General features: G+C 34.0%; 1 protein-coding gene across 1 annotated transcript in view; it reads right to left on the minus strand.

Moving 5' to 3' along the window:
- Positions 1-15,781, minus strand: part of LOC150104004 (phosrestin-2-like) — a 57,410-nt gene extending 41,629 nt beyond the window's left edge. The window contains exon 1 of the mRNA XM_090396784.1: positions 15,251-15,781. Within this exon, the coding sequence (XP_090252910.1) occupies positions 15,251-15,261 (11 nt within the window). The 5' untranslated portion in view covers positions 15,262-15,781. The remainder of the gene's footprint in view (positions 1-15,250) is intronic.
- Positions 15,782-19,246: the final 3,465 nt, after the last annotated feature.

The raw sequence follows: 19,246 nt of genomic DNA on the forward strand, positions 1-19,246 counted from the left end.
CATTACGATTCAGGTTGGGATGATGGAGCAAGGCCTCCACGCTTTCCTTGAACAAACGTTCGAACCTATAACGGGATCTATGTAAGAGGCGCGTTTTGGACCAAAGGATGCTGTGGTCAGTTTCAATCCCGTGTTGAGCCAAACCAGACTTTTCAGGTTTATTGTGAAGAATGGATGATTGATGTTCTTGGATTCTTTTTTCAAGAGAACGTCCAGTCTGTCCAAAGTAAGAGAGATCACAGTTGCAAGGAATTTGATAAACTCCAGGAAGAGATAAAGTTGAGCGTTTGTCTTTAGGAGAAGGAAAATGAGAAGACAATTTGTTAATAGGAGAATACGTAGCTATTAAATCATATTTCTTCAAAATTCTTGCGATAGGTTCTGAAATACCGAAGATATAAGGAATAGGTACTCGACGTATTGAATCTTTGTTGTTTTGTGGAGGATTATAAGATGTAAGAAGACGTTGAATACTTTTTTCAGAAAAGCCATTGAGTTTCATGTGTTGCTGGATAGTAGAAAGTTCTTTCTGTAGATAATCAAAAGTAGAACAATTAGTTTTGGCTCTTTTGATGAGACATTTTATAATTCCTGTTTTTTGACATGGATGATGGGCTGATTCTTTCAGAATATAACGACCTGTGAATGTTGGTTTCCTGTATACTGTAGTTGTAAGAATATTTGAAGATGATCGGATGAGGAGAACGTCTAAAAAAGATAACTGGTTGTTTTCTTCTAATTCCATAGTAAACTTTATGCGATGATGTAAGGAATTAATACTGTTTAAAAAGGAAGATAAAGTGTTTTTACTGTGAGGCCAAATAGCAAATATGTCATCTATATATCTTACCCAAAAAGATGGTAGAGGGAAACTAGATGTGAAGAGGACTTTTTCTAAATGTTCTAAATAAAAGTTGGCTAAAGCTGGAGAAAGAGGACTTCCCATGGCTGTTCCTTCTACTTGGCTATAAAATTTGTTTTGACATATGAAATAACCAGAATGTATAACGAAATCGAATAGTTTTATAATATCTTGAGGAAAGATGTCAGCAAGTAGTTTTAAAGTTTCCTTAAGAGGTACATTGGTGTATAAAGATTCTATATCAAAACTAACCATAAGATCTGTAGGTTGTAATGAGACATCTTTTAATTTTTCTAAGAAATCTGAGGAGTTTTTTAAAAAAGAACTCGAGTTGCCAATGTAAGATTTCAGTAATTTAGCTAGATATTTAGCTATACGGTAAGTAGGAGAATCAATGCAATCTACTATTGGACGAAGAGGATAGTCAATCTTATGGATTTTTGGAAGGCCATAAAATCTAGGAGGTCTTGCAAAATGAGTTTTAAGTCTTTCAATTGTGTCTTTATCCAAACTGATGACTTCATCAAGGAGAGAATTTAATTTCTTTAGTTGTCTGTTGGTTGGATTATAATCAATTTCTTGATATGTGGAGCGATCTCGAAGCAAAAGAGAAAGTTTTCTTCTGTAATTTACTGAGTCCATAACTACTGTTGCTTTTCCCTTGTCAGCTTTAGTGATAATGAGGTGATTATTTTTTCTCAAGGACTGTAAAGATTTCATTTCAGAAGGAGATATGTTAGAAGGAGGAAGTTTAGCCTTAAGTAGAGAAGAAGCGACTTCTAGGCGAAGAGCATTAGCATTATCGCTGGTTAGATGATTAAGATTCCTTTCAATGTTAACTAGGAAATCTAGATATGGTATTTTATTTGGAACAATAGAAAAATCATGTCCTTTTGAAAGGATGAGGGTTTCGCTTTTAGTCAAAGGACGTCCGGATATATTTACAATCCAATTATCTGGAGTTATGAATGGCTTGGATTGTTTAGACGAAAGAGCCTCATATTTACGGTTAAGATGTTGACTTAGTTTATTATAAGCACGTTGAGTAGAACGTTTAGCTACATTTAGAACTATGTGAGAAAGATGTGGATCCAAATTTGTGGATATATAGGTGCGTAAATCAGAAGTCTGATGACTGTGAATAGCAAGATCACGTTTAGCAGCTTTAAGTTGATTACGGATTAGAGATAAACTTGTGTTCCGGTAAATATTATGAGCTCCAGGAGATTTTATTGTTTCTTTAATCTTAGCGAAATTGGGAATAATCTTGTTGTCGCGGCACTTTTTTAAGAAATTAATCTTTGCTCGTAACCTACCTTGTATAACTGAAAGTTTTCCTAATTTACCAGTTATTTTGGTAGCATTTTCCCCGTGAAGGATAAGAATTTGTTGTTTTAAGGATACTTGCGACATAAGACTGAATGATATAATCACGTAATCACAAGAAAGATATTTATTTAACCAAATATTTCGGTCTGGAAATAGCAGGCAGACCATCGTCGGTGGTATTACAAGAACAGTTTAAAAAATACAAGCTAGAATACTAACAATAGATCGTATTAACAAATTGTCTTCTCATTTTCCTTCTCCTAAAGACAAACGCTCAACTTTATCTCTTCCTGGAGTTTATCAAATTCCTTGCAACTGTGATCTCTCTTACTTTGGACAGACTGGACGTTCTCTTGAAAAAAGAATCCAAGAACATCAATCATCCATTCTTCACAATAAACCTGAAAAGTCTGGTTTGGCTCAACACGGGATTGAAACTGACCACAGCATCCTTTGGTCCAAAACGCGCCTCTTACATAGATCCCGTTATAGGTTCGAACGTTTGTTCAAGGAAAGCGTGGAGGCCTTGCTCCATCATCCCAACCTGAATCGTAATGACTGCATATCTATATCAAAAATCTGGGAAAGCCTAATCAAGATTACTCATTATTTTTTTTTTTTTTTTTTTTTTTTAATAGCAAATTCAATCATGTTTCTACTTCAAAATATTTCGTTTCATACTTAGTGATATAACATCACGCGGCATGTTCTAATTTCAACGATCTATTGTTAGTATTCTAGCTTGTATTTTTTAAACTGTTGTTGTAATACCACCGACGATGGTCTGCTATTTCCAGACCGAAATATTTGGTTAAATAAATATCTTTCTTGTGATTACGTGATTATATCATTCAGTCCTTATAAGGACAGTTACCCGTGTGAATTTTGATAATCGACCGTCAGATGCGGTGATTAATACCCTTGGAGGGCAATGCCGTAGCCAATGAAGTTCTAACTGAGGCTCTTGCAGTTACCCTCCTGCAATGATCAGAGCTTTATATTTATATATAGCTCAATAACACCTTATCCTTACACTGTCCTCTACAGATAACGGAGAAGATGAAAAGCATTCTTGCTTCGCCCATTTAAGCCATTCCTTATAAGGACAGTTATCCGTAATTTTTTCGCCTTCACAGGGCGTGCTCACAGTTTAGTAAATATTTGCTCCTCATTGTATTTAGATATCGGACAACGGAGAGTTGAAACGGTAACGTTATGCGGTTACAGATTATTGGAATGTAATATCATCCTTGGAATGACAAAAAAATGTAATGGGTTTGTTTCATTAATTTAAAGCAGGAACTGTATAAGTGACATAAATTCAAGAATTCTAAATCAAATTTCCACTTTGTAAAGAACTGCAGTAATGTTGTAAAGTAGTTGAATTTCATGCATTTATGGATATTTTGACACCCATGAAGAGAGCGCTGAAGAAGCAACTTTGATCATGACAGAGAGAGATGATACACTTTATTACTAATTTCAGTAATTACAACCCTTAGCAGTTCTCAGCTTGGTAACAAATTGAAATAACTTCTGTGAAAACAGATTCATATTAAAATTGTACTTTTTTTCACGTAATTCCCATACTCTTCCACTACTACGCCAGTTAACATAAGCAACTAGGCGGTATGTCATAACTGAAGTTCTGTTCTTTTTCTTCTTATTATAATTATTATTAATGTGCAGGCTTTTGTTATTATTTCTTATAAAAAATATTGCAATCATTATGTTAATTAATTATAAAAGGTATTTATATTCAAAGGTATTATTTAAATTTTTGCATATTTATTCATGCTCCTTTTTGAAATAAAATTATTTTATATATTTTATTCAAAAATATTTTAAAGTTAAAAAGAGCAATACTATCTTGTAATTATTATTATGAATCCGAATTCCAGAAGATAACAGATGGCAATGCTGTAGCCAGTGAAACTGAGTCTCGGTTTCAGCTACAGCATTAGGTTTTTTTCCGAGATTTTGCTCTCGGTGGGGGTGTGGGGGGGGTGCCCTGAGAGAGCATTTTGAGTCTCCGAGGAGGGTGCTCTCCGGCATGGCCCGCCCAGTGAGGGGCTGTGTCCGTGGATGCTTTTCCCTGGAATATGAGCGGTTCTGCTCGGTGGTGGGGGAGCCCGTCACTGAGTGGAGCAAACGCTGAGGAGGACTGTCTTTCGGCCACTATGGAGTCGTCTAGGGATCGTCCTAATTTTTAGCGTTGGCTTTACTTTCATATCAGCAAAATTTCAAGTCTTCTTACTGTATCACTATATTCGCACAAGTTTTTGAAATATACGGTTATGTAACTAACCCAATATCATCAGTATCTGATCACACCAGTATCTTCTGACTAGGCAAATAACAGGTGTGTTTATGATAGTGGGGATGGGAATCACGGACACACTTGGTTGACCGTATGGACAGCTTGCTTCATGTATAATTTGGACATGTTGGGATTTCGAATCTCACTGAGGCATGAAAGAGTTTCGTTTTGATTCTGTAGACCTTCAAGATTATAAACCCTTATATTTATGCTATTAAAGTACGATAGATATACAACCTTTCGTATGTGATATATATATATATATATATATATATATATATATAACTTCTCATCATATATCTCTCATCTGCGTATTAGTTCAACTAACTCACCTTTACTTGATTTTTTTTAAAAGAATCACCTTTTAAATATTCTTCATGTTCTATTGTTATAATACCAACTTAGATACGGAAGAAGGGTTCAAGATGAACCATAAATATGGTAAGAAAGGGGGGTTGGAAAGAACATGGTAGTGATCCTATCTCTTTGTAGATTTCTCCTCTCTTGATTGGCATGAAAAAAAAAAAAAAAAAAAAAAAAAAAAAAAATATATATATATATATATATATATATATATATATATATATATATATATATATATATATATATATATAGTTTTGGTTACAACCTCAGCAGCATATTACTTGCAGTATACCCATCATCACAAACTACAGATCCAATCTTTACGACTTTGACTGTACTGTTATATTCTCTCGTACTTTCGGAATAAAAAGAATTGATGTCAGCGGTCTGGATGGAATTTCTGTCAGACAAGTCTGTTCGTTGATTGCTGCTGTTCAGATGTAGTTATCCCAACATACTTTCGTCTGATTACCTGAATCTTCGTCTGTTCTGTTACAGAATCACATCCGAGAAAACTCATAATGTCGCATCCGATAAAGGGAGCATTTCCGTTTTCCTAAGCATTGCTCTTACTACCGTAACCATAAACTCTTCTTATTTTCACGCATGCGCACTTTCGCACATTTCTCCGTTAAATCCTGAGAATCGAGTTATTGACTTCTCATCTCTCGAAATATTGATCGCATATTCTTTTTATACAGTCCCGAGACGATACTTTATGAATTTCTCTACTATTAGATATTTTACTTACATTTTCCGGCTAGCATTTGGCGATATTATATAGCCATACGTTTTTTACAATATTAAAAAAGTATTTTTTAGATGTGCACGAACTCTGCTGAATTAAATGGAAATTTTGTTGATACTAGAAAAACACATAACAGTGAATAAAGAAGGCACAACAAATTTTTGCAAAGCAATTACAATAAGAGTTTATTTTAATTCATTAAATTTTTTTCGTAATTTTCAACTTTCGTTAAAAATGTCCACATAATAAATATTCCTTATAGTTAATTTTCCATTTACCAGTTATAGGGAAACTGAAAGTCGATGTGTTGCAGAGATTGAATAACAGAAATCACGTTTGTAGACCTGGATGAACAAATGCAAAGAGTCAAACAAAAAAAAAGTCGAAAAGCGCATTGTAATTTTTTATCTTGAGGGCGATTAAATGACTACTCTGGAGCGAACTTCGGGTTTACTTTATTCTTGTTTGTCAGTATGAAAAAGAAGGGGGAAAAAAGAAAAAGAAAAAACATCTCATAAAAATGGAAACGGACTTCTGTTTACACCGCATTTATGCTTTTTTTTGCTGCATATTATATTTATAAATTAATTGGAAAAAACAGATTTATTCGAAAACACATTTATGAATATTGAAGTTTTAAAGTTTAGTCATGATATTTAGTGGAAAATGCTTGCTCGACTCATTACAGTGCGATTAAGGCGATTTATATTTTCTACGTGTGCTTTTCTGACGTTTTTGTAAGGCATCTACTCAAGTGATTATTTTTATCCAGAAGAGCACGAGCATTGGTACGTTTTCTCACTGAGTAGTCCATCGACTGTTATTTTTGGTATTCACTGTAATCAAAGCCAATAAATAGGATTATCGTAGGCGCATATAGTTAAATATATAAATACTGCCATGAAAAAACTACTTACTGTCAGTCAAATTAATATCTTTCAAATAATTAACTATGACGCAGATAAGTTGTTTGCATTAAGATTGAAGTAGCTAATGGTATGCGACATTACGTCTTCAGATGACGTGTGTCTTAAGATCTGTTTGCTCATTTCCAAGAGGGAAATCTTTCTGATTTTGTATACGATTTGCTAATTTATCTTTAGTTGTAAAAGCTCTTATAAAGTTTTCTTCGCGTCGAACAAGGATTCAATATAAGGTCTTTTCAACCAAAGAGCATCGTTGTTACAATCCACAATAGGATCTGAATCCCTCATCTATTGTTTGAAAGTGGATACTCTATTCACCCGGATAAACAGGCCGGCACTTAGTTGTATCCGTTGTTTAAATATTCAGCATTGTGATCAACGGTGTATTTAGGCATAGACAACGTAAGAAACTACTTGTAACGACAAATATTTAGTTTAATTAATTTCCTATTTAGAATAATCTTAAATAATTTATAATTCAACATTAAGCACTAGATCAATTCCACCACATATAACAAACTGTGCTTAACATGCACAGTTTATAATCATTTGCAACACTCTATCATTAAATTAAAAAACACCACAGCTGCAAGATATTTAATTAAACAGTGAGATCATAGTTACCACTTGAAACCTACATACAATAAGAGTTACTACTTGATATACAAAACCTTAGTGCATTTATATATTATATAATAGTTATTCATTTAAAATATTTAAAAGTAATTCATAATTAAAATATACCTTACATTAGCAATTTTAAGTAATATAAATTATTATCTAAATTATGCATTCATCAATGTATTTCTAGTCATTAAGCAACTCTTTTGTATATATAAACAGATACGCAATAAATGATAACAATATTAATCTTTTTATTGACAACTGCTATTAGATCAGGATGATCAATAGGCAATTTATAGGCAATGTATCTGGTCTCTTTACCTTTTCTGTGATCTTTCTCTTTATTTTTTCCTTCTGTACATTCTTCTCGGTATTCTTTCTAAATTCATTCTTATTATATGTCCATACCACTTCACAAGAATTTTCAGCACTTTCTAGTTCCAAAATATGTACACATTTCTAATTCTATCTTTTGCTATCATTCCATTTTTTGACAATATCATCCTCAAAACTTTCATCTCCATTGCTTGTATTCTACTTTTGTCTCTTTCCATTAGTCTCTATACCTCTAACGCATAAGACAAAATTGGAAAGAAAGTAACTTCTGTTAATCATAATCTTAGCCTTCAGTGGGACCTCACTGGCCCAAATATGTTAAATAAATAAATAACAGCCGATAGATAATCCTCCTAGATATCCCCATCTTTAGAATGGACATTTCCCGATATTTGAAATTTTTACTATCTTCTCAAATCTTCCTAATCGGGTCTAATAACCTTCATTTGTGCATTTTCTCTACAATATAAAACTATCTATCGCTTCTCTTGCTATTTATTTATTAGTATAGGGGTTCCCTGTTTCTCTTCCCCCGTCCCTTTTGGGGGAGAGGGGGCAGGTTGAGCTCCGATTTAGCCTGTCTCGTTTGAGACAGACTAATGGTTCTTCCTCACGCCATAGACGGGAATCGAACCCAGGTCTTACCGACCAAACGACTTCGTCTATACCGACTGAGCTACGGGGGCTCTCTCGCTCGCTATTAATAATCTGTAATTTTGTGGCACGCTCTTTAATTTGTCCAGTTTCGTATGCAGCTCTTCTTCTGAATGTGCCCAAATGATCGCATCATCTGCAACACAGCTGTTTCTCATATAAGGTCATTAACCATATCTAAGACACTATCCATCTCTACAATGATCACAGCAATGAGAATATATCCTTTCCTTATATCAGGCCATCTCCAAATGTAGTCTTCAAATTACCAAATGTAGTCTTCAACAGCATTTAACGTACATGTATTTGATCATACCTATTTTTCCTATGCTTCTCCTTTCGAAATTTCCCCAACTTTTCGCCACTGAACCCAATCAGATGATTTTGCTAATTTATAAATGCTTATAAATACCATAAATATATTTATAATCAACTGTTGGTTAATTTTTTACCAACAGTAAAAAATTAAACAACAGTTGATTGAACTTCCTTTTCTGAAAACCAAATTGCTCTTATCTTACATCTTCCTGTATCTTATCCTTCATTCTTGTTACTATTATCACTTCATAAATCTTTGTACAGTAACACAGTAACATTCTTTCCTTAGAGTTGCTAGACTCCCTTTTTGAGCATTTTTTCTATATTGGAACATAATCAGCTTGGCACAATCATTAGGTGTTATCTTCTTTTTACAGATCAGTCTATAGATGTGACCCAACCATTTCGATTCTGAAAACTATCAGAATCTATAATCATTTGAACACAAATCATGTATCCCTTCGTATTTTCTATTATTCATTTTCCTCGATGCTTTTTTCAATTTCTGCCAAACCTATTTCCCTATTATTTCTCCCATCTCTATATTCTTTCCAATTTATTTCACCACAATGTTGCTACATCATCTTAACATCTCTCCATCGGTATTCACAAAATTTTCAATATTTATTTATTAAAAATCTTGGTTGCTCATTGTGTCTTCTTTCATCCATAGAACATTTTTTGTTTCCATAAATATTCTCTTCGAACCTGTGTGTAAATTCAATCGTCTTTTGTTATTCATAGCTATTTATCTGAACTCAAATTGTTTCTTTACCTCAGTCTGTTTCAACATGCATAGGTTCACTTTGTTATCTTTAAATATTACTCCACGGTATAAATTATCATACCTGTAAATAAACAATAGCACGTTGTAAATAGTACCTACGTAATTCTAAAACTTAAATTCAATCTTGACGATTGACAGACTGAAATCATTTATCTCCTCCTCAACCCGTGTCAATAAAATGAGTTCTGTAGAAAATGGACGGTGGTTTGCTGGACATGTCGTTTCTTCTTGACACATTTCCATGCATTTTATCAAAATATACTTCGTACGAATTGATTTAATGTTAGGCAAAGAAGAAAATAAGCCAACGGCCTATCATACAGGTTATCGATTATGTCACCGAGTGACATAATTGAAAAATTAGTTGCTGTTACATGACATTCAAAGGAAGTAACATGGAAAATGACGATCTCATCTATGCTATTGACAGGCCCTGTAACACTATGACGCCGTGCACTTTTCCTTCTTGTATCTGATAGAATGTTCTCAATTTGCATGTGTCACATAGTAAGTAATCCGATGATTTATAGCTGGTTTAAAGTTTTATAATGGCATGTAGATCTCTCTCTGAAATGTTTAATTCATTAACACTGCAAAATTATTAAAATAATTTACACATCTATTAGTCTTATGTAATATAAATTTAAATATATAATTATTGAAAAAGAAGTCATGTTTGTCACTCTGCTTTTTTTTTCCTGGAATTTTTTCTTTGCAGTCCATCCCTAATAAATGTTCTTTATAATCCGTTACTAAACAAAAAATGAAGTAAAATGAAAATTCGTGAAATTTATGCAACACGCGAAGTCATTCGTTATTCAACTCGAGAGAGAGAGAGAGAGAATTGTATGTTTTGAATCTGCTTACAATGATTGTAAAATCTTGCGTGCAACGCATACCAGTTATGTTAGATGTGGTGCATTCAAAATTGATCACAAGAGGCATCTCACTATCCAGCTCTTGGAGAAGTCAACGCAAAATCGATAGCAAGCGTGCACAGGTAGATGGTGATATGAATCATTGTTGCACCTGTAGGCTTAGCGGGATATTCGGAAACATGTGAACTCAAAGAGAACTGATATACAGTAGTTGAGAGTCGTATATGGTGGTTCAATGACTAAAATGTTTTTTTATATATTTCAAGCGGCCTTCTTTATAGTATATGCATACACACGTAGCAATACATACTTTGTAATAATTCATAGGATTATCGTAGAAAATCACAATTGTTTCTGACAGTTAGGGGAAACCTTGCTCAACCACTAATTGCATTGGTCGTTGAAAATGGCTTCCTGAAGGAATCAAATTTAGTGTCGGTTTGATTTCGGCTTCTTTTCAATAGATTCATGGACTCTACAGTAAGTTCACAGCAGGGCAATTGTTGGATAATCCTAAGACTTTACTGTAGAGTCCATGAATTGTATTTCTTTTCTGGTTCGGACGATAACATAACTGTTAAGATACACGACTTGCTATTTAGTCATTTAAACGAACGAAGCACCACACTCTCCGTAAAAGACTTCTGGTATCTCTAAGGTTGCGTGGGTTCCATATGTCAACTGTCTCCGGAAAAGATCTAGATTCAAATCCGATCTCTGACAGAAGAAATTTTATTAGGTCTTTGCGTGAGCTAATTTAAGCAGACAGTAGAGATTTTCATCTGTTACGCAAGAATTCACCCTAGACAGAGACAGGAGAGCCTTAGATGAGGCCAAATACAGTAGACATCCTTGATGAATATACAACAATGAACTTGACCAAGAAAAAACTAATAAACTTCTATTCTTTCTTAATAAAGTCTGCCTAATATCATTATTTATAAGAAATGCTAGTAACAATTGCTCTCTTATAATTCAATATATAAAGACAGCTCCTTTATATATTGAATTATTATTTAGCATTGTTTAGCATAATTATTTAAACTGTTTTGAATATAAATTTATTCTGAAATGAAATTCGAACAGTACCATAACATATCATAAATTATTAAAATGAATGTTTAAGTTCAATTATTTAAGTTGAAAACCACTAGAATGTGAGATAGCTAATACAGTTGTATATATGCCAATACTCTCCGCGTGTGTTTAAAGGGGGAAAAGACAGTCTTTTTTGTCAAACGTAAAGAAATATAGTATACAGAATAAAAAATGAAATTAAAATAATTCGGTAGTGAAACCTGAATAAATCAGGTTTGGAGCAAACCCTGTCATCCCTGTGTCTAGAAATGTCTTCTCTCAAGAAAAAAGAAACATCCTTTATTGTTATGATTTAAAAAGCTTTGTAATAATCTGAAAATAGCGGGGATTTAATTCAGCTTTTTTTTTCTGTAAAGAGAGTTATGAGGTATCTAAAGTTCGTATAAAAAGTGAACTGTCACACTCTCATTACGTCAAGTCATCATCTCATCTCGCCTTCCCTTTACCTCTTTTACCTTGCGGTGTTGAGGGTTTATTAATCAACGGACTTCAAACATTACCTCAAGTTATTGTTATTATTATCATTTCAACTTTCTGCCGAGAAACTTGAGCCCATCAAGAGTGGCAATGACATTAATTTCAATTTCCTTAAGTGGGTTCTGGGCCGGATTCGGTCTTTCTATGCAATGCATATTATGTATATTTAAATGTATTTTTCCTAATAGATCATGGAACGTATAGGAGTTACAGAATAAGTTTCCTTAATAATTATAATGCCAGTCCTCTTATATAGGTGGACATAGATGGATGGTGGAGTCCTGACCCGCTCAGAAGCACCACCGAATTCCGAGATTTTCGAGTAGTGTCCAAATTTATATTGAAAGAGCAAGTGATATATTTTTATCAGTGTCTTTCTAGGGCCATACCAATTAAAATTGTTATCACCCTTAATTTTCTTTACGTGCAAGGAATAGAGATTTTGATTGGTTGTTATTCGTATGCAATTTTGCATCAACAAAAAATGTAACTTACAGAAGTGACTTAAACCGGCGATGACATTTGTTGTTCAAAATAATTGCATATCTTTTTATCTAACCAAACACACTACCGAATAGCGAGAAAGCATATACGTGTTTATAGAAAATCATTCATTTACCTAAAATTGAACACTACTGTAAATATCTAATAGAGGTAGAAAAGTCAGATGAAAAAAAAATATACGCCATGAGAAATGGATTTTTATTAAAGTATATTTCACATTCCTCAAAGAGGAATGTGGAAATATCCTTACAAAAAATTATTAAACTAATGAGAAAACTTTCGCCATCTACGTATGCTCTGTGCTCTTTTCCAAGGACTGGTGAGGTGTCGTAGGCTTTCTTAACTTTATTTCGATAAGATTATTTATGCTGAATGAATATATTTTGTTTTTAAATTTTATCTAGAGACAGTTTGAGTGATATAAAATCCTTCCACATCCGTATGAGACGGCTCGTTGACCTTCATTTAGAAAGATCCTTTGTGTTCTACAGACGAGGTCTTTCACAAAGGCATTGTCAATACCGACTTAGCTATAGATGTCTCCTCTGTCCTATATAATTGCTATATAAGGTAGAGCCTTCCAGAAAATTTATTGATGATGAGAGTGATTGAGCTAATGATACTACAGCCCCACCTTGTTAAAAATGCCAATCCCGTTAGTTATAATAACTTCCAGCGGAGTAATGAATTGCTGATTTATAGATATCGACAACGCCCAGCTCTTAATGGAAGACAGTGACGTACCCATAAATATTTCGAGAAGATCGTATCCCCTATCATCAGTCTTGTGGAATTGATGGTTTCTTATAGTGATCATTGCAACGATTACTGATACCGCCCACATCCTTATGTATGATAGCAAATCCGAACTTTCTTGTATTTAAAATCAGTCGTTAGTCTTCGATGCCTCAAACAATGCAAACTAAAGATATTAAAACTATTGTATACTTTAGTGAAAAAGAGAAAAGTCGGCATCTCTCTCTAGTGGATAAGTGAGTTTTCTCTGCGATCTTTTGCAAGTTTTCAAAGTTCTCTTTTATCTTCAATCGTTGTCTGCCACATTGTCTTTCTCAGGGGATCGTTACGCCAGCTATAGAGCATTGCCTTTGTTTGGTTCCTTTTGCACTGTGATCGACGTATGTTGACATTGCATGAAAGATGTGTCTTGCTGTTCCACAAGTCTGTCTTTCGCAATTAACACACGCCCGGTGCTCTTTCGCTAATAGTATGTTTACATTCCTGTCTTTGTCGAACTCACCCAGTTGTAACTTTTTTTCTGTTTTACAAACGATCGTTTTTAGCAGCGTTACTTTAGTCCACACACCAAACAATTTTTCTACTACTTTTCAGATGTTGAGCACTCTAGTTGATAGAAAGAAAAAGATTGTGAATAAAAGAATCACCAGAATTGTGAAACACTTTGCAGCGTGCATGAACTAGTTTTATGCTTGGCTGAACATGAGAATTTCGTATTATTATTATCGGACACTTAAAAAAATATAAATAAAAAACAAACTAAAGATTAAAAGAAAGCTGCAGTCTGGTATAGTTAATCAGGGACAATAATAATGAAGATGCGTTGAAATGTATGAAGAGTATAAAAGGTTTCAATGTAATCTCTTTCTCTCTCTCTCTCTCTCCTTTCTATCATTTGATTTTTATGGAGGAGAAAGAACGAGATAGCAGATCAAGAAAAGGAGAGAAAAAAAGAAAAGAAAAGAGACAGAGATACAGAAGAAGTAAGATATTACACACACACACAGAGTGAGAGAGAGAGAGAGAGAGAGAGAGAGAGAAAGAGAGAGACAGACAGAAGGAGGAAAAGAGAGAGAGAGAGAGAGAGAGAGAGGAGGAAGACACATACACACAGAGAGAGAGAGAAAGAAAATGAAAGAAAGAAAAGTGTACGATAGAAAGAAAATCATAAGTAGGAAACTTTTCACAGTTTAGTTAAAATTAAGAAAGCTGGAGAGAAACTGTCCAACTGCTTCTCTTCACTTACAAAGATGGAAAGAAACAGTAAAGACAGCAAATCGATCAAGAGAGAGAGAGAGGGGGGGGGGATTGAGTGTGGATTATGTTCACTTCTTGACGATAACATCTAAAATACCTGTTTAATTTTTGAAACAGCCATAAACAATTGTATGCTAAATTGTGTATTTACGTTTTTTTTTCCATTAATTTCCAATAAATATATTTAAAATAATTTAAAAAAAACTTCGAAGGAATATTTTTACACGTGCCCTATCGTTCACAAAAAGGAATCTCTAAGTGGATGAAGAAGAAGGGCGGGGGGGGGGGTAAAAAATACATAACAAATGTCAGTAATATTGCATACGGGAAATCTATTTTTTTTTTCATTGAGCTATTATAAATGAATGGAAATGTAAAATGGATATTTAAGTGTCTTAAAGGCAAGCTCTTTTTCTCGAAGGAAGACATCAACAGATAACTTACGTTGTATATATAAAGAGAAAGGTAGGGGGAAATTAGCTCTCAAAATAAGGGGGAGGGAAATCATACGCTTTTTGAACGGAAAAATGAAATGTAGAGTGGGAGTGAGGGAAAAAAATTAAAAGTACAGAAAAAATAAAGAAATTCACAAATAGAAAAACAGCGTGTGTGTTTGTGTTAGATTCGAAACGGAATATAAAATAAGGAAACGTGACAAACAAAAGAACTGCGAAGGTAACAAAACAAAATGATGACCGGTAAAAAAAAAAAAAAAAAAAAAAAACAATATTGTGAGTTGTAAAATGACAAAGAACATACTGAATCGCCGAAACCAAGAAAAGTGGAAGAGAAGGTGAATATTACATCGCCCTTTGAGTCAAGCACACATTGCATTTATAATAGTCACATTATTACATAAGGTGTGTAAAATCCCTATTTGAACTCCCGATAAAGCACTGACATCAAAACACGTGACGCATTATTTGGCTCAGTATCCATAATAAAAGATTTTCTATCAAATGAGAAAAAAAGGACAAAAACGGGGAATGTTTAAGAAACAAGCGTCAACTTACGTGGAAGGCATGGCTATTCCTCGTTTCTCTTTCCAACTCCTTTTCACGAAATTCCTCACAAGTTGATGCGATGATGAGATACGAAGCTTGTTTACGTAGAACTCAGAGACAGAGACCCGCGCGCAAGTTGCGATCACCTACTGCGCAGCAAGCGGATGCTTCACTGGGCGCTTTTAGTCCAAGGATGCTTTCGCCCCGCGTGTGTGTGCGCACGTTTCTTTAATGTCGAAGACCGAAGGCTTGGATTGTTTTCATGTTGGGTTGTTTTCCTTCAAGTTTTCCTTTAAGAATTAAATCAACTGACACATTTTCCTTCTCTTCTTAATTAACTGGAAGAAATAAACAAAAGAAACTCGTCTAATGGTGCACGTCCGTTGAGCGTGAAATGATTTGGTCGAGGTCACGCTCCACTCGAAACGTACGACACCAAAATCGGGTTGGTTTCGCTAGCCGATAACCAACCAAGTGATTACCAGAAAATTTCCTTCATTAGCAGCTGACGATGTCTACGGCTGTTCTCCTAACTGTGAACGTCACTCTTGTAAGACCACACAGCACCTGATGAAATGATCCCGAACCGCTCAATCTGCGAGCTTTAACTGGAGAAGGGGGGGGGGGGAGTGATTCTTCAAAGTGCCGCTAGATGGCGGGCCAAAAACATTCACTTGGTAGGCGATTCGTATTGTTTGATTGTAAGAGCACTGGGAGGTAACCAGGTGTATTACGTAGAGATGGCACTCACTAAATGAGATAATCTGGATTGCTGTGTGCACGCCAAACTGTTACTCGCTCCGAAAGAGTAAATTTTCTTATTGTTTCTTATGTAGAGAGGCATCAATGCTGCGTTGCATTTAAAAAAATAAGTTTTTGTTCGTTGCTATCCATTGGATGTTCCTGTGTTGCTATGTGAATTCGATCTGCTGTTTGAAGAAGTTTGTTTAAAATGCAAGCAGCCAAAAGCACGCTAACGAACGTTATTCGCATGCTGCATATTAATGGCAAACGGAATGGGAAGAACATTTTACACTCGAATCACGTTTTACGCAAGAATCGCATTATAATAGTTTACTATACGTACTGGTTTAGGGAATCAGATATCGCATTGGATAACACCGCAGTATTAATTATAAAGTAACGGTTACAAATGGGGTGAGAATAATGAAACCTATATTTACATTGAATACTGTTATACCATATAATCAATGATATACAGGATAACACTACCTGTATATGAAAATGAATTTCCATAATTAAAAACTCTCCCAGCTATATGAGATTATGCAAACAATTATTAAGTTTGCGCCTGAAACATAGTTCAAGTCTAAAGATGGTATAACACCAGGGCAACTCATTGTAAAGGTGGGTAAAGATCTGATCACTATTCTTAGTATTTTCCATAATGTAAAGCACATCTCACTAAGAGATGTATACTGCAATACATTATGGGTAGGGTCACTACTCAGACCGGTTTTAACCTTTTTTGAGGCCTCCTCAGTGAGTAGCTAGACCCTAAATACCAAGGTTTTAGTAATCTTTTAGTGAGATGTGCTTTACATTATCGAAAATAGTGATCAGGGTTTTACCCACCTTTACAATGAGTTGCTCTGGTGTTGTACCATCTTTAGACTTGAACTATGTTTCAGGCGCAAACTTAATTGTTTGCATACTTGGGATTAGGAGTTAAATAACCAAGCTTATAAAATTACTTGGTAACCCTACAGGAGGAAAAGCACTATTTTAACCGTCATTTCCAAGGTGCTCTAGTTGTTTCATTGTATTTTCATTTAATACTTTAAATCTGACAGGCGGCTATATTCAGCTGAATTCTATTTGATTTTTTTATTATATTTGGATATAATACTTTCAATTTGACAGGATACGTTCTTCTGAATAATTCTGTCAAATATATGCAGTCCCACAAATCTTCACTAAGGAATGAAAAAATATAATATACTTTTATAATTTATATAAGGATATTTTTTTCTGAATAGAATGTTTGTGTTGAAAGGCTACGTAGTATAATATATAATACGTAGATCTTGTCTGAAATGGGTTTTGATTTACTTCTATAAGACATATTCCGGCGCTCTTTGTGTATTCAGAATCATCTTACTTTCTACTGTGTCACATGTGGTTCTATTCCAAAATCCGAAATAATGTTTGCACTGAGCTTTATGTTAATAAATGTAAAATGGCAAAACAGAACTGCCGAAATAAATAAGCACAGGAGCATTTGATGATAATACAATAAACAAAATAATAGCTATCTGATGTTTTAACGATGGACGAACACTTTGAAAACTCTTCAGCTGCTAGAAACGAAGTATCAGCGGATGATGAGTCAGAATGTATCCCGCATAACCAAAATAGTTAATGTACTCTACGGCCGCTTCACCATAAAAATGCATCTGTACGTTCACGGACTTGAGCTGCTACTTTTGTACCAACAAATAATGCAGATATACGTGTATAGATAGCAGGTGCTATGGTTAGAAAGAACTTGTTTTAAAGGAGAAATGCCTCTTAGAAATCAATCCTTAGGCAAACAGATCATTGAGACGTATCACGATAATTCTTGTAAACAAATCTTATACAGTTCAGTAGTTCAATCTAGTTCCTATAATCGACATCAGACGGATTTCCATTGAAAGTCGACACTTTGATTTTAAAAGTTTTCTCCAAATGATAAAACTTTTAAAATTTAGATGTCAACATCGTCCATATAGCAGATATTGACGGATTAGAACAGGCGAGACGAAATCAACCATCTCGCTGATGAAATGTAAGGTAATCAGCCTTGAAACAAAATGAAATATTTATAAGGTAGATGATTCTCAAGTGTCTTTAGGAACGATCAAGACGCGAATGACACGAAGAATGACACGAAAGAATGACACGAAGTCATTCTTTAGACTGCTATATAGAATCATGTCATAACTGAGTACGAGCTTCTATAAAAGCTTATTTTTCTTCTTCTTCATGCATTAGATGTGATATCTGTTGAGACCAAGACTTCATTTTCTTTAATGGTATCTTTTAGTCTTTTTATAGGTATTCCTGTTCTTCTCTTATTCTTTGGTTTCCCAACTATATACGTGTTTTCTTCTTCTATCTTCATTTCTTCTCTCCACATGTTCAATCCATTTTATTCTTCGGGTTGATACCCAATTGTTTATTGATTGTATTTCACATTATTTCGTTATATCTGTTATTTAATGTAGTCTAGTTTTATTTACTATTTTTCTTAATACATTTATTTGTCTTGTTTTCCTAGTGTATGATCTTGTTTCTGCATTATATGTCATAATAGGCTTGATTACTGCTTTATAAATTCTTGTTTTTATCTCTAATCTAAGATGCTTATTTTTCCATATTGTTTCATTCGAACATCCTGATATTCCTGCAGCTTTGGCAACTTGTTCTCTGTCTTCTAGATATGGCCTTCCTTCCCAAGTCAGTCGTATACCTAAACAGTTGTAATTTGCTATTTGTTCGATAATAGTACCTTCCAATTCTAATTTGCATCTTTGCGGTTCTTGTGATATTGTCGTACATTTTGTTTTAGTTTTTGATATCTTCATATCGTATAATTTTTTATATCAAATTATATAAAATATTATATTAAAAAAACTACAAAACTTTTTGAACTAAAGACGATTTTATTGTTTTCAAATAATAATAATAATAATAATAATAATAATAATAATAATAATAATAATTGCAAAATTCTTCATGAAAATTATTTTCACAGTTCAGAACTTACTTTGAAATCAGTTCTGCGCAGATATTTCGATTATATATTTATATTATATGTATGTTGAGGAGTTCATTCTTGGATAATGCTAAAACATCCCTTATTGAGATATTTTGACTAAGTTTGAAAAAATATTATTTATTTACTAGTTCTAAAAAGAAAGAAAGAAAGAAGGAAAATAAAAAAGAAGCTTATGTACAACTTCCAAGTTCTCAAGAGTATTGTCCACAGAATGCGAAAAG

This window comes from Typopeltis vanoorti, chromosome 8 (assembly GCF_054136105.1).
Source record: "Typopeltis vanoorti isolate ZY-2024b chromosome 8, IOZ_Tvanoo_1.0, whole genome shotgun sequence".
Lineage (NCBI taxonomy): Eukaryota > Metazoa > Arthropoda > Arachnida > Uropygi > Thelyphonidae > Typopeltis > Typopeltis vanoorti.